General features: G+C 31.1%; 1 protein-coding gene across 9 annotated transcripts in view; it reads right to left on the reverse strand.

Annotated features, from left to right (window-relative positions):
- LOC143224859 (ubiquitin carboxyl-terminal hydrolase 24-like) overlaps positions 1–27,324 on the reverse strand; it is a 277,830-nt gene that overhangs the window by 217,717 nt on the left and 32,789 nt on the right. For all 9 annotated transcript variants that reach the window (XR_013013468.1, XM_076453271.1, XM_076453297.1 and 6 more), the window contains 4 exons: positions 25,439–25,506; positions 17,204–17,350; positions 12,664–12,780; positions 6,342–6,377 (listed from right to left, as the gene is read on the reverse strand). Coding sequence is in view for 8 of the 9 variants with exons in the window: in XM_076453271.1 (XP_076309386.1) it covers positions 6,342–6,377; positions 12,664–12,780; positions 17,204–17,350; positions 25,439–25,506 (368 nt within the window). In the remaining variant the exon portion in view is untranslated. The remainder of the gene's footprint in view (positions 1–6,341; positions 6,378–12,663; positions 12,781–17,203; positions 17,351–25,438; positions 25,507–27,324) is intronic.

The raw sequence follows: 27,324 nt of genomic DNA on the forward strand, positions 1-27,324 counted from the left end.
TTTTTCAGAGCTTCCACATTCCTGACTAGCCCTTTTGCAACAAGTCAAAGGCCATGTCATCCTGTTTGTTGACTTACATTCAAAATTTTATTGAACTGCTATTTTATGAATTTATATAAGTAAGTTTGGAATAAAATTGTAGAATATAATTTAAACTTTAATATTATATACGAGTTAATTTCTTCATTTGAAGTAAATATTAAAAGAACACATCTAAATATAGATTTTAGTAAGTCAAGTGGTATGTTGAATTCAGCACTGTTTAAAATTAGATGTTTGTGATGCAAAATTACTAAGCATACAGTTTCATACAAGTTAAGAAATCAAATTATTAATACTAATAAGCTAGAATACAAAATTAGAACCTCATATCTTTTTATTTTGTTGAGTTATGACTAATGTACCAAATCAGAGTTCTTCAACTACACCAAATGAAATGTAAATACCCAATTGACAGCTTAAAGTAGTTTTCTCAGCCACTTTAATATGTGAAAAGGCCACCACATTTTTTTGGTCCGAGATATCAAAGAGGTAGGTTGCATATTTAGTTTGCTCGAAGTTTCATACTTTTTTAGACCTAAATACAGCCCAGTTATTAAGCTTAATATATTAGAGTGGAATTCAATGGTATCAGTGTAGTTATTTAAGACTTTTTGGTTATTCAACTGTATATATAAAAGCTAAAAAAGTTTTGTTTAATATCCTCCACTTGCAAAATTTTAAAAAGCTGACCAACCTATGTTCCATCAACAACTGAGTACAAAGGTCAAAGCTAGAAGAGATAATGGTTTGTTTTATTTCTAAATTTATTTATTTATGTTTTTTATATATTTTATATTATTTATGTTTCACAGTTTATTTCTAAATAGTAATAATCTACATACATTTATATAATGTATAATAATTGAAATGTGATTGTCTATTACAAAATACTAGTCCACAGCTAAAACAGGGAAGACTGAAGGTCAGCTTTATATCACTGTAATATGAATGCACATGCACAGCTTCAATGCAAGTTATGTAATATTACCTGGGTATGACTGAAAGGTCAATATAATAAAAACAATAAATATACATAGTGTTATAAGACTTAAAACTACTTAGACTAAACATTTATATTTTTGTTTTATAATATACTGTCATTCTAGCATGAAAAAAGTATAATTTATATTTATTTCCTAATTTTTTATTATGATTGCAAGGTTAGTCCAGTGACAGACACCACATAGTTAGGGTATAGAAAATAACAAAAAATATAAAGTCTTACTGAAAACAAACATTTGAAATATATTTAGGAAGTTTCAGAGATTATGTAAATAATACTTAAGATTTCTGGGATGAAGAATATTTTTTAATTATAACATGAAATTACTTTGCAGTCAGACCAGAAACAAAAGTAACTATATTTTCACAAACATACAGCCACTGTGAATCCCTCTGATTTTCTTTAAAAAAGTGATTTGTTGACCAACCAATTTACAAATTTCTTTGAACTGGCCAGTCTACTTAACTGAACAGTTAAAGGTTAAACCTAAAAATTTAACAGATTTAGTGAATTTAATGTTGGAACCTAATGGTGTTAATTTAGTTTGTGCAAGTTTTTCGTTTTTCTTCTAAAACAGCAATAAAATTTGATAGCCTGACTTTTTACAGAATTAAATGTGACACACCACTTATCAAACCAGGATATCACTTGGTTAAAAAAATTCTGAGCTTTGATTTTAGCAACCAACAGATCTTGTGGCATGCTCAGAATGGCTATGTCATCAGCATATTGTGAAGTGTGAGTGCACACAAGTTTTAGAAAAGTATGTCTTTAACTCAGGTTGTACACAAGTGGGCCTACTGTAGAGCCCTATGGGCAGTGCCAGGTTAAGCCGTACAATTTAAACCAAAGGTTAACTTATTGAGGAAAATTTTCATGGACCCATAGTTTTTGCAGGCACTGTGCTTAATAAATAATCAGGCCATGCCTATGCAACACCTGTCTCTAACTAGATTGAATAGTCATCATAAAGTTTTAGTACATGGAGTTTAAGTTGATGTAGCTTAAATAATAAACAATTATGTCAAACACTGTTGACAATATTTTTTGCTACTGTTGTGTGTTTGCAATTAAATGCCTGAAATATTGTTATTTTTTAAGCCTAACTAAATAATCAGTGGTTTGCAGTTTGTTGCATGATGCATTTTGTATTTCAGTAATAACTTTATTAGTTTCTAGGTAGAAGTCTGTTTGTGATTATTTTTTTCCATTAGTTTGCCTAAGGAGTTTAAAAGGCTTATCAGTCTATAATTGGCAGGATTTTGTAAATCTGGGTTTAATTTTCAAATGACAATGAGCATTTCAGTTTTCTGTGCTTAGGAAAGTATCCAGTTTTAAGCGATATATTATACAGTTTAATTAAATGTGAAATATATTTATCCAAAAGGTTTTTAACTACCAGGTTTGTTACTCATTCTTCTTCTGGCACCATAACTTTAAGCATTTTAATGTGTGATTTAACTTCTGAACAAGTGATTGAGCATGGTATATTATTATTGTACATGTCTGAATTGCTGTCTGTGTTTTGTGGCACATAAAATCTGGGTTTTAATAAGGCACCACTAACTGCAATGAAGTTGTTAACTACACTGCAGTGATTTTTGTCAAATTATGGAAGGTTTTGGGGTTGTAAATGTCAATATGAGATACCTGACAAAAATATCAGTTTTGTTTAAGTCTACAGGATCTACAATATCATTACATTTGATTTTAATACTGTTTAGTATGGGTGAAGTATTACACATTTATTTGAATTTTTTTCCAAAAGGTGGTTGGATATATTTTACTTTATCTATAGATTGACAAAAGTTATCTCAATTGACATCTTGTTGTTGTTTGATAAAGGTTTTAATGGTTGTAGTTTCCTGGTTAATAAGTGTTTCTGTTTGCTGATTGCATGTCTGAGGAGGAGGAAGGCACAAACGGAACGTTAGAAGCACAGTTGTATGATGGGTCACCAGCACTACATTGACAGGCCACCCCACTTACCACCACTTGTTGTTCTAACCTTAGCAGCTAGGTCCCATTTAGTGAGAATTCTCTATGGACCACCATCCTAGCAACTTAGAGGTGGTGAGTGGCAAAGTTCTCCTGTACTCCACTCAGAAAAAAAAAAAAAAAAAAGGGAAGGAATTTGTGTTGGGGAGATCCAGAGAAAATACCTGAATCTCCATTAGTCCTGTTTCAGCAAGAAAGGTTTTTTGCTGGAGACAGTGCAATGAATAAATACATATCACTATTTTGAAAAGCCAACAAATGTGAGCCAGGGAAGCAAGCAGACAAGACTATCCCCTAGTGCTGGTTCTGTGGTAGTCTAGGAAATAGGTACAGTCCAGATCTGACAGTAATCAGACATATAAATATACCAAGAGGAAACCTCAAGTGATCTTGCAGAACACTCTTTATCAACATCAGAGCCAGGGCAGATGCTGTGTTTTCTTTTATCCTGGTTCAACATGGAACAAGCCACCTTGTGAAATTCTGTAAGCAAGTGCTGTAGTAAGAAAAAGAAATTATGCATTTGTCTAATGATGATGGATAGACTGTAGGACACTAAATAGAGGCAAGTGGTAACCTTCAGGAGATAAGAGAGTCAGATGGCAAAATAGATAATAAAAGTGCAAGATGTAATCCACATATCATATGAAGGATCTCATCCAGTAGCTGTCATAAATGAGCTATTAAGAAATGATTAAGATGACAAATCTGATAGGATGAAATTGGGAACAGTTTGTGAGTACTGACCCTCAATGAGGAGTTACAACTTGCCAAGACTCAAAAGTTTCATGGACATGGACAAACAGAATGACACTTAGGTCTCAGTCAGGCTTAGAAGCAGGGCAAGGGATCTACAGAAAAGGAAGGAAAAGAATAAAGTGGAGAGAACTGGGTATGATACAGCCAGTGGTAATGTGAAATACAAAATGTTGTTGACAAGGCCACACAATAACCAGCAATGGTGAAGACAGACAATCTCCAATCAAAACAGATAAGCAAAGAAAGAGGAGAGACAGTCAAAAGGATGGCACAGGATTACCTGGTAGTGGAAGAATGAAATAAATGAGAAAACAAAAAAAACTATAAAATATAGAAGTCCAAATCTATAATGAAGGGTCCAGACAATTCCAAATGTGAAACAGGAGTGACAAAATCCTCTGAAAGAAAGTACAGTGACAGAGTTTGAATTTATTTGAAGTTAAGCACAAAGCTACACAATGGACTATCTGTTCTCTACTCACCATGGGTATCAAAACTTGGATTCTAGAATTGTGAGTAAGCAGACATACTAATGTACCACTGGGAGAGTACGGTGATAGAGAAGGAGGTCAGATTTCAGGTGGTGTAGAAGAGAGAACCAAGGTTGCTATCATTAGGACATGACAAGGAGAGTTAAAATCAAGGCAAAGTTGCAAGTTAAGTAAAGGAATGTTGGGTATGCATGAAGGAAAGTGAAACCTGTCCTGGATGAAAGCATCAACAGCCAGCATTGGAAAATGGGAAAAGAAGAAACCACAGGAAGAAAATAGATAATTGAGGGATAGCACAACATCAGTAAATGGCATCCTCAAATGAGAGCTCATTATACAGAACCTGGGGTGAAGAGACCATTCCATGGGTTGAACATAGTGAGTTAGGGAAAGGTTGTCTGCTACCAGTTTTCTAGTGCCCAGTACTTGGGATGAAACAAAACAATCTCATTTACAATTGGCCAGTAAAGAAAGTACAAGCCTTGAAAGCAAAGGGTACTGGTTCAGGTATTCCCATGGCAGTTGATATGGAAAACAACCTTATATCTGTCAGAATGGATCATAAAGAGATTATCCATGTAAAGAAGTAATAATAGGAAGCATACCTGACAGACACAGACTGCCAGAAGTTAAGTTCACTGATATAGAGAGAGTACTCATTCTAGGCTTATGCATCATATGCAAAGTTGTTACTCGGAGATTCTTCCCAAGCAGATGTAGAGAGGAGAGGAAAAGAATGACACTATGTAACACACATTTTGTTCCTGGATAGCATGTGTTATTTCTTAATTACTTATGTTGTAAAAGTACAGAAAATGGCCATTATTCCCTTCAAATTTTGCTTTTGTGACCTGGATAATAAACTTTAGAAATTAACTTATTTTCTATGTAAAAACGAGCAAATTTGCACATTTTCATTTACATAAGGTTTAAATAAAACAACATAAGAATCAAGATTTACATGTATTTATACTAATGTTATACAAAAATGAACAAAAATGTTTAGTAGTAGTTTTTTTTTTAGATTTGTGACTGTAATGTAAATCATTTTCACGTATCAGCCCCCTAATATAGTCTCTCATCATGTTTTCATTAGACACTCCCAGGCACAAAAGCAAAGTTTGAAGAGAAAAATAGTTTTTTTCCATTTACTTTGGGCATAAACAATTGGAAAATAACATTTTCTGCCCAAAAACAAGAAAAAGTACAAATTTTGTTTCATAGTGTTATGGTAAAAAGTGTCAGGAGAAGAAGGAAGGGTAAGTCACTGAAGGGTGAAAAATACATTCTTTCCATCCATTTTTGCATACACAGTACAGATATAAAATGTACAAGCCTACACAAATAAAATCTTACTATGTTGTTGTATTTGGAGATGCTGATAATTTCTCATTTTGCAAAAGTCTTGTTTAATTTTAAAAGTGTCTACCAAGATCAAAACAATCTGATGTTTTATAATAACTGTACAGGGTTTCTACATTACTACATTAGAAAAAACTAATTATGAATCTTTACAAATAACCTTACAACTTTACTGTTCTTAAAGTTAGCTGTTAAAATTACTATTTTATTCCATTTCTTGAGGCATATTACACACAAAATTACAAGTTAGTTTTAATGTCCATTTTGCCACACTTTAATTACTTCTTGAATTGTTTTTTTGAACTGTTTTATTAGATTTTATATTTACACTTAAGGCAGCTTTAACCTTACAATATTTTCGTTTTCATTAATGAAATGTGAAAATTTAACTGTGGTAAAGTTGCAAGTTACAGAAAATATACTGAGAAAAAAATTTGTTTCAATTTTTTGTTCTTTTAACACAAATTATACAATCATACAGTTTACAGTTTAGACACCCAAATACATTTGTAACTGTACTAGTAATAGCGTAGTTTTATATCTGATTAAAAGAGAAATTAAAATACACCAATAAGATAGCTTGAAGAATTGTTTGAAACAGTCTGCAAACCTATAAAGATACAATTAATCAAGGATCAAAATATTATACAATTACAAATTTAAGAAACAAAAGAAACTATACATACCCTATTTATTATATCCACTAACCATCCACATGGTTCCTGTTATAATATAAAATAAACTTTTAGTTTATACAGGTTACAGTAAATACAATAAAGAATAGTCTCATTTAATTGTATGGTAGTATGTGAAATCACAAAAATTAATATTTTAATACATGTCAACAGTGAAACAGTACTTTCAACATAGCATAAAGATACTAGAAATATTCATTTAATTTGCCAATATTTCTATGCCACCTCTATTGTTAACCTATTTGTATTAGATTTATTTATAATGTAACTGTACACCTCATGTTTTATTGAACAGCACTTCCTCTTGGGTTTATTTAAGCTTGACATGAGTTCATACTGTAAACACCCTTCTGTTTTTTTCCATTATGTGTTTCTTATGTTTTGTAATTGATCTGTTAAGAAACTGGTTAAAACATATCATTAAATTTTAACACTCCTATCTTTCATATTACCTGACAAGAGTTTTACTAAAATGTACCAAATTTGTACCTTACTAAAATAGCATAACAGTGAACACTTCATCTTTTAATCCAAAAACTAATCTCAAAACCTATCTTGCTTGCATCAAAATTCAACTGCTGATAGAATATGCAAGTTTAATACCAGCCACCTCAAAATTAATTTTTAATAGTTCTGTGTTACATAATACATTGCCATTCTTTGCTCCTAGATTGTCTATACAGCAAAATAAGACAGGCAGTTGCTAGTTGTTATGTAAGAAACAACTTACTGAAAGTTGTTACATTTGAATAATACTATGGATTGCTGAACTACCAGTTGTTAAACATATAATAAAATTTTAAATATGCACATACTCAGGGCAAACAAAACTCAGTTTCTGTATAACTTAACAAATTCACATGAAACTGTATTATAAAACTTACAAGACAAATTCATATGAAACTGTATTATAAAACTTAAAGATAATTTTGATCTTATAAGCATTTGTTTAAACAAAAGAAACAGGAATTATAACATAGGAACTTCAGTGTATACAATATTAACACGTATAAAACATACTCATTTTTGAATCTTCAAAAACAAACCTACAATTCATCTCTACCTGTTTTAAAATTTTGGTACACAATTTAAAATAAAAAAAAGTTTGTTATAACTCACTGACATAAAAAGGAAATACAAACAAATAACACTGATCTGTCACAAGCTTTATTGGTTCTACATAAAGCAGAAAAGGTTTTTGTTAAACACTACCATGACTATGCTAAGCTTACTAATTAGCATGACAGACTGTAAATTAGAAGGTTCAAGACAAGGCATGTCAGTGAAAACACTTCACACTTTTACCTGTGATAGCCAATACCCATTAAAGGTTGAGCGTAGCATTACAAGCAGTGGATGCTGATAGCAGACTATTTTATTCTGGTCAGAATTTAATTTGGAATAGTTATCTCAGGATCTCTGATCTGGCCAGTTAGTTCTTGTATAACACAAGGCACCACTTAGATTGAAATATACACAAGATGTATTTTGCTGCTGTTCAGTTAGTACAATACTGATCTTGATACAAATTACATACTAATTTAAAACATCATAAACATGACAAAACAATTAACATTAGTGAACATAATTTATCATGAAATATGACAGAAGTTTCATTTTGTAAGTAACCATACTTTGCAGAAAACATGTTGACTTAAAACAAAATTAAAAGGCATACTTTTGGAAATCAATGACCACTGAACACCAAAGGTGTTATTAATGAATAATGTTAGAATGGTTTCACAATATTTTTATATGAAATTTATTCTACAGGTTTTTCTTATGAATGTGTTGAAAGTGAAGTATAAAATAATTACCAAATCCAACAGCAATTATTACACTACATCAGTAGTATTCAATCTGTAGAATTCAATATCATAGCAAGGATGAAGGATATATTTAACATACTACTGTAAAAAGTGACATAAATACTGTGTTTCATATTACTTCAATCTCAAAATAAAATTAGCAGCTGGCTACCAGTGTACTGGATAATCACTTAATGATAAATTGTAGAGAATCCTCTGAAGGTAGCCCAATAATACAGTTTTACTGGCTAACTAATAAGCTCTCCAGGTATTACTTTTCATTCCTAAGCAAACAAATGTGTAATTATACAACTATGATAGACCCAAGATGATTATACATTAACCCTTTACAGACAGGTCACAGGTAATGGTAATGTCATTATGTTTGTTGGCTCCCATTCAAATTTTATTGAACTACTATTTTATGAATTTATATCACTAAGCTTGGTATTAAATTGTAGATTATAATTCAAATTTTTATATTATATATTATTTTATTTTCTTAATCAAAAAAGTAGATATTAAAAGCACGTTCCAAACATTTAATTTTACCAGTGTTATGCAAAAACTGATGTTCAGATGTGCTTTTAATATTTACTTTTCAATTAAAAAAGTTTATAGTTTTGTATGAATTAGGAACTCAAATTACTGATATCAAAAAGCTAAAATTTCAAATATATAAAAACCTTTTATCTTTCCAATTTGCTGAGCTATCACCTTCTTTAGTGAAGCAAATACAGTGGACCCTGGTCTCACTTATATTTTTGAAAATGGTCTCTTATATGCACTTACTTCAATATATGATATGAATAACCAATTGAAACCTCCGGGAGTCCCATTAATGATTTTCTCAGTTATTTTCATCAAATATAACAGTGGCCTCTCTTTCTTTTGAGGTAAGCCTTGTGTTGGTTGACTTTTTTATCCTGTTTGATATTTTGCATATTTTTTTAGATAAACAATTTTTTTTTAGTTATAAAGCTTTATAAATTACACTGGAATTCTTTGGTATTCTTAAAGTAATTTATGATTTTTTGGTTATTCAGATGTATACGTATAAAAGCCTAAAAAAATTTTGATTCATGTCTTTCACAAGGTCATAAGTAGAAGAGAATTTTATGCTTTATTTCTATATTTACTGTTATATGTTTTAAGAAAAATAAATTTACAAACTAGTTTGTAAATATAAATAATCTATATACATAAACAAAGCATAATAATTGAAATGGGATTGCATTTTACAAAATACTAGTCTACTAAAATGCAGTCAAGATGGATCAAATTTTTAAAACTAAATGTCAGTTTTATATTACTGAATATAGTAGCATGAATGCAAGTGCACTGCATCATTGTAACTTCTGTATTGTTAGCCCAGCATGACTGAAAGGTCAATATAACAAAAATAATATATCTATGTAAATGTATAACGTAATGAGATTTAAGCTATTTTTTCTAAACACTTATATGTTCATGTTATAATCTGTAGTCATTCTAGAATTTATTTCCTAATTTTACATAGTGGTTATGAGATCAGTCAAATCAAATGAACCCATAAAGAGATACGTTGGGAAAACAATATTAACTTTATTTAAAATAAATTTTTCTTGAAATATATTTCATAAAACTATTTCAACATTTTAAGGATTTTTGCACATCAAATTTGAAAATCTTTTGATGCATAAAAGATTTTTAATCTTAAAATGAAAAGTATTTTGTATGTTGAACATGCAGCATGCAAAAATAAAAAAGGTATGAGGAAACCATTGTTTAATGAACCATAAATTTCAATTAAAAAATTGTATTTTGTGTACAAAAGCACTGTAATGTTTACTGATAATATACAAAATTTTATGAACCTACACTTACTAATTTAAAAGTAATAGCATGAAAACTGTAACAAGCTCAAAATAGTTACAGGATCAGTCTCAGCAAATGAGCTTGTCCTTAAAATGTTAAAAAAATGCTATTATTAATAATATAAACAGATAACTAATTTATTTGATTAGTGCAAATAATTGCTCTGTTTACCTTAGTGGCAATAGAGGTTCTAAAAGAAAGTTTGTAAACTAGTGCAGATATGCATAAGTACAACAAGAAAAAGAAATACTGAAAATATGCACTTCATAGTGGACTTTTGTATTTACTTATTTTGGCACAGAAGGAAAAACAATGTATAAATGTTTTATGCAGTAGACTTATGTATGGTAACTAACACTGCATTGGTCAAAGTGCTCATGTTACTATCCTTCACAGAATTACATTTAGAATTGAATGAAAATACTTTATCTTCAATATATATGAATAAACTTGGCATCAAAGTGTAGTTAATAAATTAAAATTTAATATTATTAAAGTTTTAGATTGTTAATTTTGCAAAGCAATATTTAAAAAAAGACCAACCAATTAACCTCTACGCACTTTTATTTAAAAGTCTTTATATATTTCGTTTCACTAACTTTTAACACAGGGTGTATATTTTCACAAAATTTGGCTATCTTTCAGTAAACATTAGAAGTTTTTCTTACACATGTGTTTTAATGAAATGTTTTAATATATTAAAAAAAACTGCCATGCATATATCAAATAGTTTAACTTTTTTTTTTCATGTCAAAAACCCCATATTTCATTTTTGCAATCTCTAACACCTCCTAAATACTTTTCAAACTTTTGTTTTCAGTAAGCATTCATATTTTATCTGGTATTTTTTCTATTCTAACTCTACACAAAACTGATCAATTTTAAAGACCTCTGAACCTCAGAAAAAAAAAAATATCACACTAAATTACCTTTTTTCCCTTTCTAGAATGACTTCAAATTGTAACATGAAATTACATTTATCTATCCTTCAAAGCTTTATACTTGTAACAGTATAACATCTTATTACAGTTAAATTATATTGTTTCATTGCCCTCTGAACAGCATCTAACTAACTACTACTTGAGCCATTTGAAGTTGTAAATCACTTGGGGAATGTGCAGCTCACATTATGCAATCCAATTACATTACCCATGACCTTCTCTAATTATTATTGTTTAATAATATTTGTAGACAGCAAATAGTAAATGTGCAAGTTGTTGTAGGCTAGAGCACCCACGTTGGCTCAATCCTAATCATGTGGGGTTAGTGAAGTCGAGGTTAAAATGGAGAGACAATGCAATCCCAACATAATTTGGATCTTACATCCACGGGTACCTTTAAAAACACCAAGTACATTACGTAATGACCAACCTTACTGTTTGTACCCTGATGCTGGATGATTGTATTGTGGCTCCAATTTATTTTAACTTCTTTCCTCTCATAAATTTACATTGTGCATGTGTATGTAAATCACAACTTTGGTAGTCACATTAAAATATAAATAACGTGTGAGAGACTTAGCAGGCCAAAATAATATATTACTCCACTATAATTAGTGAAATTCCTATACTGATACTAAGATATTTCTGTGACCTCACATTTGAGTAGAAACTTCATTTGTAATGGTTTGGTAGTGGATGGCATAACTTTTGGAGAAACTTGTAGTTTTTTCATGGCATTACTTTGCTCTTGTTAAAAATATTCGTACCTGCTAATGAGTTAATCACATTTTACCAGGGAAATTCTGTGTTGCAATATAAGAAACTTTCATAATATTTGGATTTAAGCTTCATCTTTGCAGATGCACCACTACAAGGCAGTCACATTTATTGTAAAATGACAGTGAGCAGCAAAATCAAACCCACTTCATTCTGACATGTTTATGGAATAGTTTACAAAACCCCACACCACAGTAATGAATTCTGAGATGACAACTCTTTATTTCTTTCTGATACCAACTGTTATACACTTATAACTCTCATTCAGATTTAAAAAGATGAAATATTTCTACAGACAATTTCTCTAAAAACTGAGTAGAAAATTTCTAAGTCAGCCAGATTTTCAGAAAATTTGTTCATATAATTGAACATAAATGATCACTTAATTGTTTGGCTTCAACATATTTCACTCACCAAAAATGAGACCTTATATGTATAAAAATGACTGGTATGGGTCAAGAAAGCATTATGTAGAGGAAAGAAAAACGTTTCAACCTTCTTCAGTCATCGTCGGGTTCACCAGCCATTAAGGCTTTATGATTAAGTTAATTAAGGTTAAATTTGAAGGTCGAAACATTGCCCGCTTCTCTACATAGTGCTTTCTCTACCCATACCAGCCACTTTTATATATATAATTTTCTCTACAAGTGGGTTTTCTTGTCATCAAGGATTAAAAATGATACCTGTTACTTCTCTTTCTGTTGCAAGCATTACTACTACTTGTAAATGTTTATCATTACATTTCTACTGTTGTACCAGTGTTACCTACTGTTACATTTCTACCTGCTGCAAATACTCTAAGATTTAAATATCTTCTTGAAAGTTTCAATTACTGTTACATTTCTACATTTTTAACACTACTTCTCTTTCACTTTTTCCTCTCACAAATGTTACTCAGCTAATACATTACTAATTGTAAGTATCACTCACTGTTGCATTTCTACTAGTTGCAAATGTATTTCCTGCACCAAACACATCAGTCCAGTGAACGGTAGAGCTAGGTCGTTGTTTGTTCTTCTCATGAAATTCTGTGTCTGGATCAAAGACCTGAACAAATTTAAGTTTTAAATATTAAAAAAAAAACTAAAATAAAAACATACTTCTCAATTTGCAAAATAAACTCTACTTATTAGAAAAGAGTAACTTTTTAAAAATCAATCAGTTAAAAATACATTCTCTCACAATAACATTCATTATTACAGATGCTCAAAGCCAATAACTCTTCTACTTAAGTATATACATCTTAATTTAAGGGCCTGGCATGGCCAAGCGCGTAAGGCGTGCGACTCGTAATCTGAGGGTCGCGGGTTCGCGCCCACGTCGCGCTAAACATGCTCGCCCTCCCAGCCGTGGGGGTGTATAATGTGACGGTCAATCCCACTATTCGTTGGTAAAAGAGTAGCCCAAGAGTTGGCGGTGTGTGGTGATGACTAGCTGCCTTCCTCTAGTCTAGTCTTACACTGCTAAATTAGGGACGGCTAGCACAGATAGCCCTCAAGTAGCTTTGTGCGAAATTCCAAAACAAACAAACTTAATTTAAGAATTAATTATTTTTTTATTTCAATAATTTTTTAGGTCAACACAACAAACAGGATTTACATTAAAACAACTATGAGAAAGTTCAGATAGTAATAATAAGGCAAAAATATGATTGTATAGCATTAAACATTTTATCCCATTAGCAAATCATTACAACTGCTAAAATTTTATTTACAAGAATCTAATGTGTTTAGTTACCTGTACAAGTTTCACACTTAAGTGCATATTAATTTTTAAATAAGTATTTTGTACAAATTCTACCCTTTGTTTTTTTTACATGTCTTACACATGGAAAAACAAGACAAAAAGACTAATCAAATTGTTACACAATTTATCCTTATGATATTAACTGAAACAAATTATTGAGCTGAATTTTCATGTCTCAGGACATAACACTAATAAAATGACTCTGCCTCTCCTAAATGAAAAAACGGAATGTAAAGGTCAATAACCAAAAGTAAATACAAGAGTTAGTACTTAAATGGTATCTCACTGAAATATAAAGTGTTTTCCTAAAACATAACACTAATAAAATGACTCTGCCTCTCCTAAATGAAAAAACGGAATGTAAAGGTCAATAACCAAAAGTAAATACAAGAGTTAGTACTTAAATGGTATCTCACTGAAATATAAAGTGTTTTCCTAAAATATATCACTGTTGTATTTTGTTAAATATTCTGTAATGCATGAAATGAGTTTCATCCGTGAGTACTTTCAGTTCATGGAATAACTATTTTATTATTGGGCTTGTCTTTGTCTAATTTGTTCCCTTATTTATTTACCTTTATTAATAATCAATTACTCCCCTTTATTTTTTGGAATGAAAATAATAAATTAGTTTTTATATATATTAAGCATAAAAATCTCAGTCAAAAAGCAGATTTTTTATGTTATGTTTAATTATAAGAACCACTGGAAAACACACAAAAGAAAAATGGTAACCGAAAAAAAAAAAAGACCAGAACGAGTGCATTAATAAAATGACCATTCAGTGAGATCGACATGACCTCAAAAGTGTCCCAAGATTAGGGGAAAATCAGATTCACTTCATACATTATAAAACATGGCCATAAAAATGAAACTATTCTATCTTGACCAAATTCACTTACAACATAATATTCACAGTACTATATCACTTCATCTCATTATGATCACACAAGTTTCTTGAACTGAAACATATTTCTATCTCACCTAAACTGTTGATTTGACATTATCATAAATAATGAAGAAATTCCAGCTTTGCTTTCTTTTCGGTAGTAGATTAATTTTTTTAAGAAATAATTCTATACAATTCAAAAATATTCAAATAGAACCAAAGCCTACATGAAATTATCTCAATATAGTTATATCACTTTTTGACAAAAAGAATACAAACAATAATGCTGGATATACAAGACTGTTCAGTGTAAAAGTTAATATTTAGTTCATTTAGTGATTTAATATCTAATGATAATTTAGATTTTATAATGAGAGTTTTAAATGTGATTATTTTGAAAGCAGTAGTTATGACAAACTTTGTTACATAACTCATTAAATGTCATATATGGTGTGTGTGTGTGTGTGTTTGTTACATCATTGTGTCTCATAGCTTATGAAAAATTCTAAACCTCAGGCAATGTGTGTGTGTGTGTAACAAAATTAATGCTAGTCAGAAAACATTAAGTTAGTGAAAGTGAAGTTAGTTTAACCAAAATGAGCAATATTTAAAACGAGTTTCACATAGATAAAGGAAAATAGTTTGTCTTGTTAAAGGGTGTTCTAAAGTAACTGAACCCACCAATGTGGACTTTGAAGAAGAAAAAAAAAAGAGAGAGACAGTTACTTAAAGTTTTGGTTACAACTATGGTAACCCATTGGATAACATAAACAAATTCATCATTTATTCTACTGTGACAAAAAAGTAGAAATAATATGTCTTGTTAATTAGATTCTAAAGCAAATGAAACAGCCTGTGTAGACTTTTGAAAAAACAAGAGATGTTTTTAAAGCTTTAGATACAATTTTGATAATCAACAGCGAAATGAATTTTTGTACACCTGACTTGTACTTAATATATTATTTTACAACAACTGGATTGTGTACTGTCCATTTATTGTTGACATTTATTTTCAACAAAACACGAACACCTACTGTAAAATATCCCACCTCTTTTACAAAAAAAACCTCGATATTTTTATTGTGAAACTGTTTAGCGTTTAGAGTTATTACTTAGGTAAATAAATTACCTGATGTTCAACGATATAGTTTTTATGAGATAAGAGTTTAAAATCGATTAGTTTTAGAGTAATAGTTATAAGGAATTTTGTTACATTCTTTGGTGTTTATACACTGTATAAGTAGTTCAACTGTTGTAAATTAATGCAACATTACTCAAACCTTCTGTATTTTTTCCTTACCTTAAGAGATTAGCATCTCTTAGCTTGTAGAAAATTCTAAGCCTCAGTTAGGCAATGTACACACACACCCACCCACAGGTGATCAATTGAACACAAGTTGGTTAGAACAGTTAACGAGGGAAACAAAGTTAGTGAAATAGTGTGATTGTTAATTTAACCATAATGGGGAATATTTAAGGTGAGTTTCACAGTAGTATTGTAATAAGAGGAAAAAAGAAAAATACATTATCTTGTCAAAGGCATTCTAAAGTAATTGAATCTGCATGTGTGGACCTGGACAAAAAAGTGACAATTTTTAACAGTTCTGGATACAACTAAGGTAACCTACGGGGTAAGGTAAGTGAATCTATTACAGATTGTGTAGTAAGAAACAGAGTAGAAAAAAATGTCTTGTTAATTAGGTTCTAAAGTAACTGAACCAGCCCATGTTTACCTATGACAAGAAAAAAAAAATTATTCAGAATTTTAGAAACAACTTCAATATCCTAATGTGTAAAGAAATTTTGTATGTACATTTGACTGTTTTGAATATATTATTTAAAACAAGTGGACTGTGTGCTGTCATAGACACCTGCTGAAAAGAATCCCAGCCCATACTCAAAACCTGACAAGTAATAAGAAAACTGTTTAATAGAAGAAATTAGTAAACTCTGTTTGTAAAAAAGACTGATGAGATGTATTATGCTATGCCTAGATGACGTCCTTAATCTATACTGAAAAGCAAAACAATGTAAGACATGAAAAATATTTTGAGAAAGCAAGTTGCAGTTTATCTCTTACGCGTCATACCTACTTTTAGCATTTTGAGATACAAAAATTAACTAAATAATTCCAAAATTAACCAACACACAATGCTATTAATCAAAATAGAAGTATAAAATGTACATTCTACAGGGAAGTAACTATGGCATTTTTTATTTTTTAAATGGTCAGAGTTAAAACAAAGAGAAATGTAGTTTTACTTCTAATATAAATTACCTTTTTATCATCTTATAAACTACATGTGAAGATTTTTTTCTTATTTTTCTTAATATTTACTAGTAAAACACTAACATTGCATTATTCCTTTAATAATAAAATATAATTATCACAAACATATATAATGTAAAACCCCTAATTCTAGAATTAAGCAAATATTTAGTAATGTTGCCCAGATAGTTCTGGTTAATTATTAATTTCAAATTACCTGTTTCAAAGCAATTTTGCTCTAATGTACCTTGAGTATAAAAAACAAAAGGCATTTCTTAACAAACATGTAAAATGTTGAATCATTTCAACATGATTCAGATATACAAGTGTAACAATGAAGACATGAAAATTCATGTTGAGCACGTACATCTTTAACACTTTAATTGTTCAACACTGCTAATGCTGTTTAAAATATCATGTACGTATCAGTATTTTATAACCAAATACTTTGACAAAGCACTTTCACTTCTTGGTTGCTAACTCAAATTGAATTAATAGGTAAATCATACTTCCATTTCAAAACTAAAATGCAAACAACAAAAGAAAACAATATTTATAATACCAACCATTGCCAGTACATATGATAAGAGTTTATCAGGGACAGGTTCATGCTTGAGTCGTGCAGCCACAAGATCCACTAATAACAGAAGCATGTCATAAACACCTTTCTGAATTTCCAAACCCCATGATCTCACAGCTCTTGAAGTCAACAGCTACAGTTTCCAAAGTAATACGAGAGAAAAATACAGAATTTAATAGCATTATAGTGGGATTGTAATCAATACTTCTGACATGGCTTTCAAGAATAATCTCAACAGTTTTTTAGCCCATATTTACACACAACTATCTCAAAACATATTTTCATTTTCTTTGGATTACTATAAATTTATTATTGGTTTTTGATTAAAAATAATAGGTGGCTATTTTCTGGTTTACCTAACAGTTTATTGTAAACTTTTTTTACATTTTTATTTCATATACTTATGTGAACTTCTTACTGTTTTATCCTGAAAAAAGAAATTTTGATTAACAATATAGTTTTAAAGTTTAGGTGAGTGTTACAAGAATGATATGATAAATCTGACTTTTCAGGTAATGGCAAAGCTTCATTACATTGCCACTTTTGTTCATATTTTACTTGTACTTTGAATCACTAATTTTATCAGTTAAAAGAATGAGAATACATATCACATCTTTCATATATTACACACAAAGCTCATAATCACTGTTCCACACAATTCATTATGACAAGAAACTCACTTGAAGTAAAAATTTATTTTCATGTACAGAACATTTCAACCTTCTTAGATCATCTTCAGGTTAACAAAGAGAGTTTCTTACTGACCATTGTTCTGTTCCACACAAACTAGGCATGCAAAACATAGTAGAAGTTATAGTATTGAAATAAAAGGTCAATTTTGGATCATGAACTTGAGCACTTTGATAGTCTGAAGCAAGAGTGTTAAGTAAGAAAAAATTATTGATAGAAATAGCAAACTGTATAACATAGCTAATTTGTGTGGAACAGAACAATGGTCAGTTGGAAACTCTCTTTACAATAAACATTAAGTCTTCTGTAGACAAATACCAAGAATTTTCAATGAAGTATTTTCACTAAAATTACTTTGTGTATAAATGGTATCAGTTAAATGCTGTGAGTGCAAAGTGCTTTTCACGTTAAGATTATAAGTACTTTTCTTTATCTGAAAATTGTCAAATTTCACTTGCATAATCTCTAAAATATTCTACATAAATTTCAAATATTTTATTTCATTGAAACATAGTTTATCTCTTACTTTCTCTACCCTAACTCTATACAAGGTTAGCCAATTTGACCAACCTCGTAACCACCACAAACAAATGTGAAATAAATCTAAATTACCCTTTTTTCTTTCCAGAATGACTTCCAATTGTAACATAAAACTAAATTTGTTTACCTGAAATAGCTTAAAACTCAGAACAGTATACATCTATTTCTACTTAAATTTCATTGCTTTCTTGCCCTTTTAACTGTGTCAAACTAATAATCACATCACACAAGATTAAAATCACTTGTTAAATGAGTAGTTCACACAACCCCATCAATTTAGGTAAGGCACAGACTACTTTACAGCATAACACTATGAATAATTTTTTATTACTATTACTATTTTTTCCTTTACCTTATTTAACCACCTCTCACTTTAAAAGATTCTATTTTTTACATTTTAGTAGCTTTTACAATAATAAAGATCATATATGAAAAACAATAACTATAGTACTTAGCTATCTTTATTTTTGACTGTCGATCAAGCTGACAGTTTGCAAAACCAACTGCTATGAAAATATTTTTGTTTTTAAAGAACTGCTTGTACAGATTTTTAAAAAAATGTCTGCAGCATGAAATATACATAGATGGTAATTTCTAAGCCATCTAGTGTTAAACACCCAGATATAGTTCACTTTAGATAGAGCACTACAATTGCAACAGGTGCTTCTTTGTCTGGAAGAGAATGTGACAGCTACTGTGCAACAGATGGGGGAATTTTTCACATGACCCAGGCTTTTATCAGGCCTTAACATGGACTTCTCTCCTCTTATAATTCCCATCCATTAGGATAGAGATTTTAGGAAGTATCTTCTTTAATGTTACTCTCCATGCCTTCACCTTACTTCCCTCTGAACCTTTAGCTTCCTGTTTCTTATATTAGCTCTCCCTTAAAACTTATTTCCTCCTCTTCCTTACTTGTGGTTATCAGCATTCTGATATGTACTTCAGTGATTCTTCTTGCATTCTATTCTACTGCCCCATATTCTTCTCTATCCAGATCAAGCTTTTCTCCCTAAAACAACTGTAGCAAGTAGGCTGTTAGTGTGTTCACCCCAATATTTCTTCCTTCCATTCTCTTGAACTTTTCCTTTCATGATTTTCAAGATCCCATCTCTCCCTCCTGTGGAATCTTCAATCCACTTGTGATCTTTCTCTTGTTATTCTCTCTGAATGGGCCCAACAGCTTATTCACTTAGTGTATTCTTCATTGTACGGTGAAGCATGCTGGCATTTCCAAGTGCCATCCCAATAAATTCATCACCTAAATCACTCACTGGCTTCTTGGAGACTGTTCACACTAGCATTTGGATGACCTCCATATATTTTTCAGAAACCATCTCCATTATCTGGCTATTTTTTTACTCGCTGCCTCCAGTCTCTATTCTTCACACATCATACTATTTCCAAGTTGTTGTTTTTTCTGATTCTGTTTTTACAGTCCTCTATCCCCTTTTACAACCCATGCAGTGGTAAAATGTTGCCTTCTATGGTGTATTTAATCAAAATCTGCACAGTGTAGGGCCATCCTGGTGTGATACGCTGCTCAACCAAAAAATGGGATGTTCCATGAGATGATTCAAGGTATCCTCATGGTACTTATTTTCCTAAACTAGACCTGGTCCAAACCATACCCTCTCATTGACTACTGTGATTAAAATAGGCAAAGAATTCCTGCCTATCCTCCATGCTTAGTTTAAAACCTAGAGCTGATCCTGTTTTAGAAAATAGGGTTTTCGTGGTCACTATTTTATTGCCTTATGATGATGTGCTCCTCCACATTTTCAACTGCACTTTCATCCCTCCTTTATATTTATATATATATAGTGGTGTATGGGAATCCTTCCCACTGACCAGTCTGTAGTTGCTGGAGTGGCATACCATGGAGGATGCCTTCTAAATGTAACCAATTTCACTCAGTAGAGAGTAGGGCATTGGTACATTTATGTGTAGTATAGTTCACCTTTCTAACCAGCTTTCCTTCATTCTACTGCTACCTGAAAAATGGGTTCCTAGGTTGTCTGATTTTGGACCAGACAATAGAAGTGCCATGGCATAAAAAAATATGGTAGAGGCCCTCCTATTATCCCAACCAAGAAAACAAATTCCCGATGCAGCCTGCTTTCAGATTGGGGTTAACCAACCACTTTGCTCTGATAAGCCTCAGCCACACTACACATTCAGCACTTCAAAAAAACTTGAAATAGATTTTTTCCAGTCATCCACATAACTCTTCTCTTCATTTCCAGACAAAGAGTGTACCCTGATATAAATGAAGTGCAGCCTCCCACAAGGGTACCTCTATTTTGTTCTGAGGTATAGGGTGTCACAATCCACTGATTCTCTCTAAATGCTTCCTAAAATGGGTTTTTCTAAGTACATTTCTGCTAGATGTGAGCAAATGTTATGTATTGTATCAAAAGTTAACTTTTTCCAGTGCTGAAAAATTTATTTTCTATAAACTCTATCATCCACACTTTCCTGCTTATTTCTAATGCATTTTACTTTCTTGGATCATCTCAAAATGACTATTGAACAATTACTTAAGAGGGAGCCAGCTGTGCTAGGAGGTGGTGTTACACTTCTATTGGTGGAAAGTTGCTGCATGCTTCATTTACATGCAAAAATACAGATATATTATTTGAAAACATGAGATTAAGTGGAAAGCTCAAGTCTAGTAGCAAACAAAAAATTCACATGCAGAGAGCAGCATGGTGTTGGTTGGTTTGCTGTTTATTATAGGTTTAAATTTCTGCCAAAATTTAGAAGGGTCAGGGTTTGAATTTATCTAAAGATAGGCAGAATTATGTCAGAAGTGTAATTATCAATTTTGATTTGGTTGTTCATGACAATGATGCACCTTGGTTATAGGTTAGGTGATTCAGGACTTCATGACTTGTGAAACTGGCATACTAAAATATTAGCAAGCTCTGCACAAAAAACCAGAAAAGCATTTTCAGTAGTAATCATGAATGAAACATGGAATACACCAGCAGAAAGAAACATTACTGCCCTATGAGCAATGGGCTAGAATTCATTACTAGTGTTTTATGCAGAGTAGAAGCTACATGTGCAAAATGTGAATCTATTCTCACCTGACATGGTCTTAATTTGTGACAATTGGATCTGTTCCAATATGATATCAAATCTTAATTTTAACACTGGCTTTTGTAAATACCTGAACTTTTCATGATTTTAGTTACATATAATAACAAAATGTGTTGTGCACCTGCTGCAGTTTCTTAGAGCTTTTTATTCCAATTAGTCTACAGAATGATCAAACAAGTTTCTCTGCAACTGTGGAGTCATTAAAAGATATCTTAGAAATAAGAGAATTGATGTTATGGAATGGCCAAGTAAATTATCTGATATCAGTACAATTGAAAATTTATGGGCTGAATTAAACTGATTAATGAAAGATTGTAAGCTAAACATGAAATATGAACTTTCTAAAGCATTCAAAGAAGGATGGCTGCCAATCATTTAGAAATATCTGCACAAATTCACTAAAAGCATGCCATGTTGATGTGAAGCAGTACTGAAATCCAAGGGAATGCTGACTAAGTACTACCTTGTGAAACTGGTTTGCATTACTTTGAGTTTAACTTTTACATTCAGTTACTGCACAGAAATTTGTTTGATCATTTTGTCAGCTAACTGGAATGAGAAGATCTAAGAAACTACAGCAGGTGCACAACACGTTTTTGTCCACCCTTGTATATACATATACATATTTTTAGTTATATTTTACATGTTTTTATTACAAAAATTAGAAACTCCACAATTAAGAATTTTCACAAATTTTATGCCATCGTACAATTCAACTTAAACAACAGATTTTCAGTTTGAAAGGAAACACACACAGAACAATCACATGTTGTTCATGTTAGCAGACCATCAATAAGTTTTCAGATTCACCTTCTCTTCTTGACATACCTTACAGAATGTTATGTACCATCTTTATAAAGCATAACCAGTTATTATCCCTATCCCAGTTTCACCTGTAATGACTTTTTCTCTTTTTCATTTTCTTACTAGCAGTCCCATTAATTTTATTTTTTCTGTTACATTATTTTTCAGATCCTCAACATTTGGTTATTTTCATTTAAGAAAATTTTTATTTACGGCAACTGTATGTTCTCTTTGAATTTATCTAAATATCTTTTGGCATCATAAGTCTGTTATATATAAATTTTTATTAATAAGCACAAAACCCTTCTACAACAACAAGGTGGTGATATATATAAAATGCAGGTAATCAAAAAATGTTCATTATTTATTTTGACTGAAAAAGAAGACTAATTTAAGTTTAACTCATCACCACCTGAGCTATTTCAGGATTAGCTTCATGTTTTCCAAAAGTTGCTAATTTGAGGATTCTGATAATTACAAATTTGAATTCATGAATGACTAATTAACAGCTGTTTTAGTTTATAATTGTGCAGGTGTGTGTGTTTTCTTACTGTGAAGCCACATGGGGCTATTTACTGTGCCAACCAAGGGAATTGAGCTCCTGATTTTAGCACTGTAAATCCAAAAACTTAGAGCTGTCCCACTGGGGACTGCTAGAAAGTTAAAGATAATGTTTTTTCCCATCTCTCCATCAAAGGTGTGTGAAATTTTTACGAACAAATATCTGCCAACTAGATAGTCGAATGGGAACATGAATAACTTATACTGACAGTGATGCAAAGATTTTCTTTTAATTTGATTATGAAAGGACACTACTTTAAAGGAGAACAAAAGAATAGATGATATTAGCAGTGATACACAGACGTTCTTTCATTACTGAATTATTAAAGAAACAAAAAACCTATTGGTATACCATGCTTTAGAAAGAGAGTAAAGATGATATATGAAATAACAGTCATTTAAGTGGCCTGAAAAAGTGAAATGATTGAGATATGTTATCTTTGGCTTCCTTTCTATTTATGTAACATTCACTATTTAATTCAGTCATTTTTCTGACAACTTCAACAATAGAGTACATTTTACAATGAGCTATATTACTGGCTCTTAAAACTGATTTTGGGCCCTTAAAAAAGCTACCTTAAGCTATCTCCCTTAAAAAGTTTAAAACTTAATATATATACACAAATATTTACTGAAACATTCTAGTCAGTAGTTGATTGTGAAAAATAAGAGAATAACCAAAAAGAAGAGCAATGCTCACATAACCAAATATAGCAAAGTGTCATTCCTGAACAAATATTATGAGAAAGCTCCTGTGCAGGTTGGACTGGTTTCCCATCAAAATCTGGGAAAAATCACCCAGGCTTAAGGGTGGGAGGGTAAACACTAAACCCTCCTCTCCTTAAGTGAAATAAAGATTAGAAACATCAGTCACGAAGAACAGACCTCTGTTCACTATTACAGCAACTGGAATCTGAGAGTGGTAAGAACTCTCCTCCCTTGCATCGTTACAAGAGAGAAGGGAACATGCTAGGGAGTTCTGTGGAACAATGATCCAGAGACCAGTGTCACAGATGATCCATGTTTCCTGTTTTGAAAAACAAACCAATCCCAATTTGTCCAGTCCAAAGGTTAACAGGGATGAGCAAAGTCCCTTTATGATTTACTCATAAATGGCAGTCCAGTATTGTATGCAATATTAATTTAGTTTAATGTTAATCTACTGGTAGCAAGTAGATGTTTGTAAAAGTAAACCTGACAAGGCAATAGTCACCACTGGATGGAATCCAAATAAGAATGATGAAAAGATCTCTGAAAACAAAAGAAATTAAGTTACTCACCTTTATCATAAATCAACCCAGGACATGTAGAACAGCCACAAGGAAGTAACTGATACCCATCCAAAGAAGAAACTGTCTAAACCTGCATATACTAAGAGATGTGGCCACATATTACCCTGTACAAATTCCTCCAACAGGTGACACAACCAAGCTGCCAGGATCATTAATGTATATCAAATGATCTGAAAATCTCCTTGTATACACTGCAACATTTAGCAAAACTGGAAGGACCAGGTAATCCAATGAAACTATCTTCTCCCAATAAGGAAGGTGAAGATTTATAAGCCACAGGATAAATACTCAAAATAAAACAAGCATAGAATAATAGTTAAAAAAAAAAAAAGAAAGATCAAAGAGGTAGATATCCATCCAAAGTTCATGAGTAGCTGTCTGAGCAAAGGAAGGTAATGGAGGAGAAAAAATTAAGTTTTCCAAAGTCACCTTTGATCCCCCTCAAACTCAGAGCCAACAGGAGAAAAAACACCAGACAACATGTAAGACTCTACCCCTCTACATATTAGAAACTTTATTTCCTCCATGGAACAGACAACCCTGTGTACGAGACATGAATGTGAATATTCATATTCGTAAAATGTCTCCTTTCTTTTTTTTTCCATAAAATAAAAAAAATTAATAAACTCAAACCTCATGAAAAAAATATAAAATAATTCAAAAGAAAACATTCGAAATATAGTATCAGCACTAAAGTGAAACCAGCAATAAACACATAATGCTCTCTTCATAATTTCTGGCATGAGAAAAAATAAATAAACACAAATAACAAGAAACTTATAAACAGACCGCGTATTGAGGGCACATGGACACAGGTGGAGAGAGTCACCAGATTAAGATTACGAGGAGCAATAGAGTGAGGTATAAACACTGGAGCAAGCTAGGTGGAATTCATAACACTGTTTAGAATAGCACAGAAAAGAACCTTTCTTCAGGATAAAGCCTAAGTGTGAGATAAGATGTATTTCATAATGAAAACTTCATGAAAGTTTTAACACAAATGTAAAGAGTCATAAAAATCAGTAATTAAAATCCAAATAAAAACAAGTGTTGTAACTTGTTCTTAAAAAGTGCCACAGTGAAATATTTTCAATTTTCAAAGCTGTGAATTCATACAACTATTGCATTTTTTTAATATTTGAAATGCAATAAAACAACCAACAGGTGCAAAGTGACATAACCAGTGTTTTAAAGTTAATAACTAATATCATATTTAACCAAAAACTCACTTTTGTAAATGCCTCAGGCATGCACTGCTCCATAAACCTTCTACAGTTTTCATCAGCTTCAAAAAGACCTGAAATTTATCATCAGATAAATAAATTAGAGAATGAAAATCATTTAAAACAGCTGGTTTTATAAGTATAAGAAAGATAATAAATCTTCACCAATGTTCTGCAAATCAAACCCAAAATTATATTACATGTACGTTTTTATTTGCTTTTCAAAATGCATAAAAAATATAAAGTGTATAGGAAATCAAAATTTACCTTTTTGTGAGATGTATAGTGGTTAAAAACTTTTCAGTTTTAAAAAAGCACACATTTTTTTAGCATTTTGTAAAATAAACTTCACAAAATTATTTCCTTCAGAAAGACATACAGTTAAAATACAACAATTATCAACTAGGTCTGAAGCATACTTTATTCTCACACTTTCATTCATTCATACAATATTTTATAGTTCATAGTGCCCTCTATAGTTTCTTATGAAATCGAAACTCAATTTACTGATATTGACAAGCTAACATACAAAATAAGAATCTCTTGTATTTTTTGAAATATTGTATTTAGTGAATCAAACAAGATGACCTCACACACCTCCTCCATTTCTGGAAATGCCTGTTAACATACACTTACTTCACTCTACGATATGTTAATAACTAAATGAAAGTACAGAATTTTCCCCACATGGTTTTCTTAGCCTTTTTTTTACAGTCTTTTTCCATGGAAGAAAATGTCTTTTTCACTGCAGACTTACATAGAAAATGCAAGACATGAAGGAGCTAAAAAAAACATTATTTTTCAGACTTAAATACAGCTTAGCTAGTAAGCCTGATAAATTTGAATGAAATTCTGTGGTACTGATATAGTAATTTATTATTCTTTGTTATGCATACATAATACCTAAACAGATTATTTTGTTTTACATACTCTATCTGCAAAATTCAATAAAGGTGTAGGAAAGCACAGCGAGTACAAATTTCGTAAGTAGAAGAGATCATTGTTTTCAGTATTTTTTACTTCTTTTGTTTTAAAAAATAACTGAGATTCAAGAATTTATTTGTAATAATAAACAGTAACTACATTTGTATATTTGTAATGTATTATAACTAATTAACAAATTTATTACACAAAATTTTACTTTCCAAAGCCCAGTCTTTACTTGTGGATACAAAAAAATAAAGCTACATGAGCCCTCATGCAATTTCTGTAATGATAGTCAGATGTGTCAATAAAACAGCATATATATATAATATTATGAGATTTAAGTTATTCACAATACACACTTGTGGCTTTTTGTTGTAATTTATTGTAATTCTAGAATGAACAAAGTGTTATTTAGACCTACATCCTAATTTTTTTATAGTGCTTACAAGATTAGCCATGTTGCCCAAACATATAAATAAACAAGAGAGAAAAATAATACATATAAAGTTAAAAAATGTTTGAAAATGATCTGAAGGTTATTAGGATGTTACAAAGATTTCTGCAAGTGGAATTTAACAATTTTCTGATGCATAATTTTTTATCTTAAAATCAAAATTACTTTGCAGAGTGTATAGTAAATCTTCTAAAAGAAAAAATGCTCAAACAAGTCATAAATTAAAAATTCTTAAAACTTAATTTCAAAACCTAATATATAGTGTACAAAAGCTTTATACTGTTCACTGAAAATATGCAAAATTTTGTGAAGATATGTTTACATTTTATAAAGTTACAGTATAACTGCTTTATAGTTACTTTGATGAATGCAGGGTGAGTGGAAGCCACATAAACTATAGTCAAACTCATATAATATTACAACTTAAACAATTATAACTCACTGAAATGTGAATACAGTCATGTTAGACCCCTCTCATAAACATATGAAAATATCACAATTTGAGCTTCTT

This window comes from Tachypleus tridentatus, chromosome 1 (genome assembly GCF_004210375.1).
Source record: "Tachypleus tridentatus isolate NWPU-2018 chromosome 1, ASM421037v1, whole genome shotgun sequence".
Taxonomy (NCBI): Eukaryota; Metazoa; Arthropoda; class Merostomata; order Xiphosura; family Limulidae; genus Tachypleus; species Tachypleus tridentatus.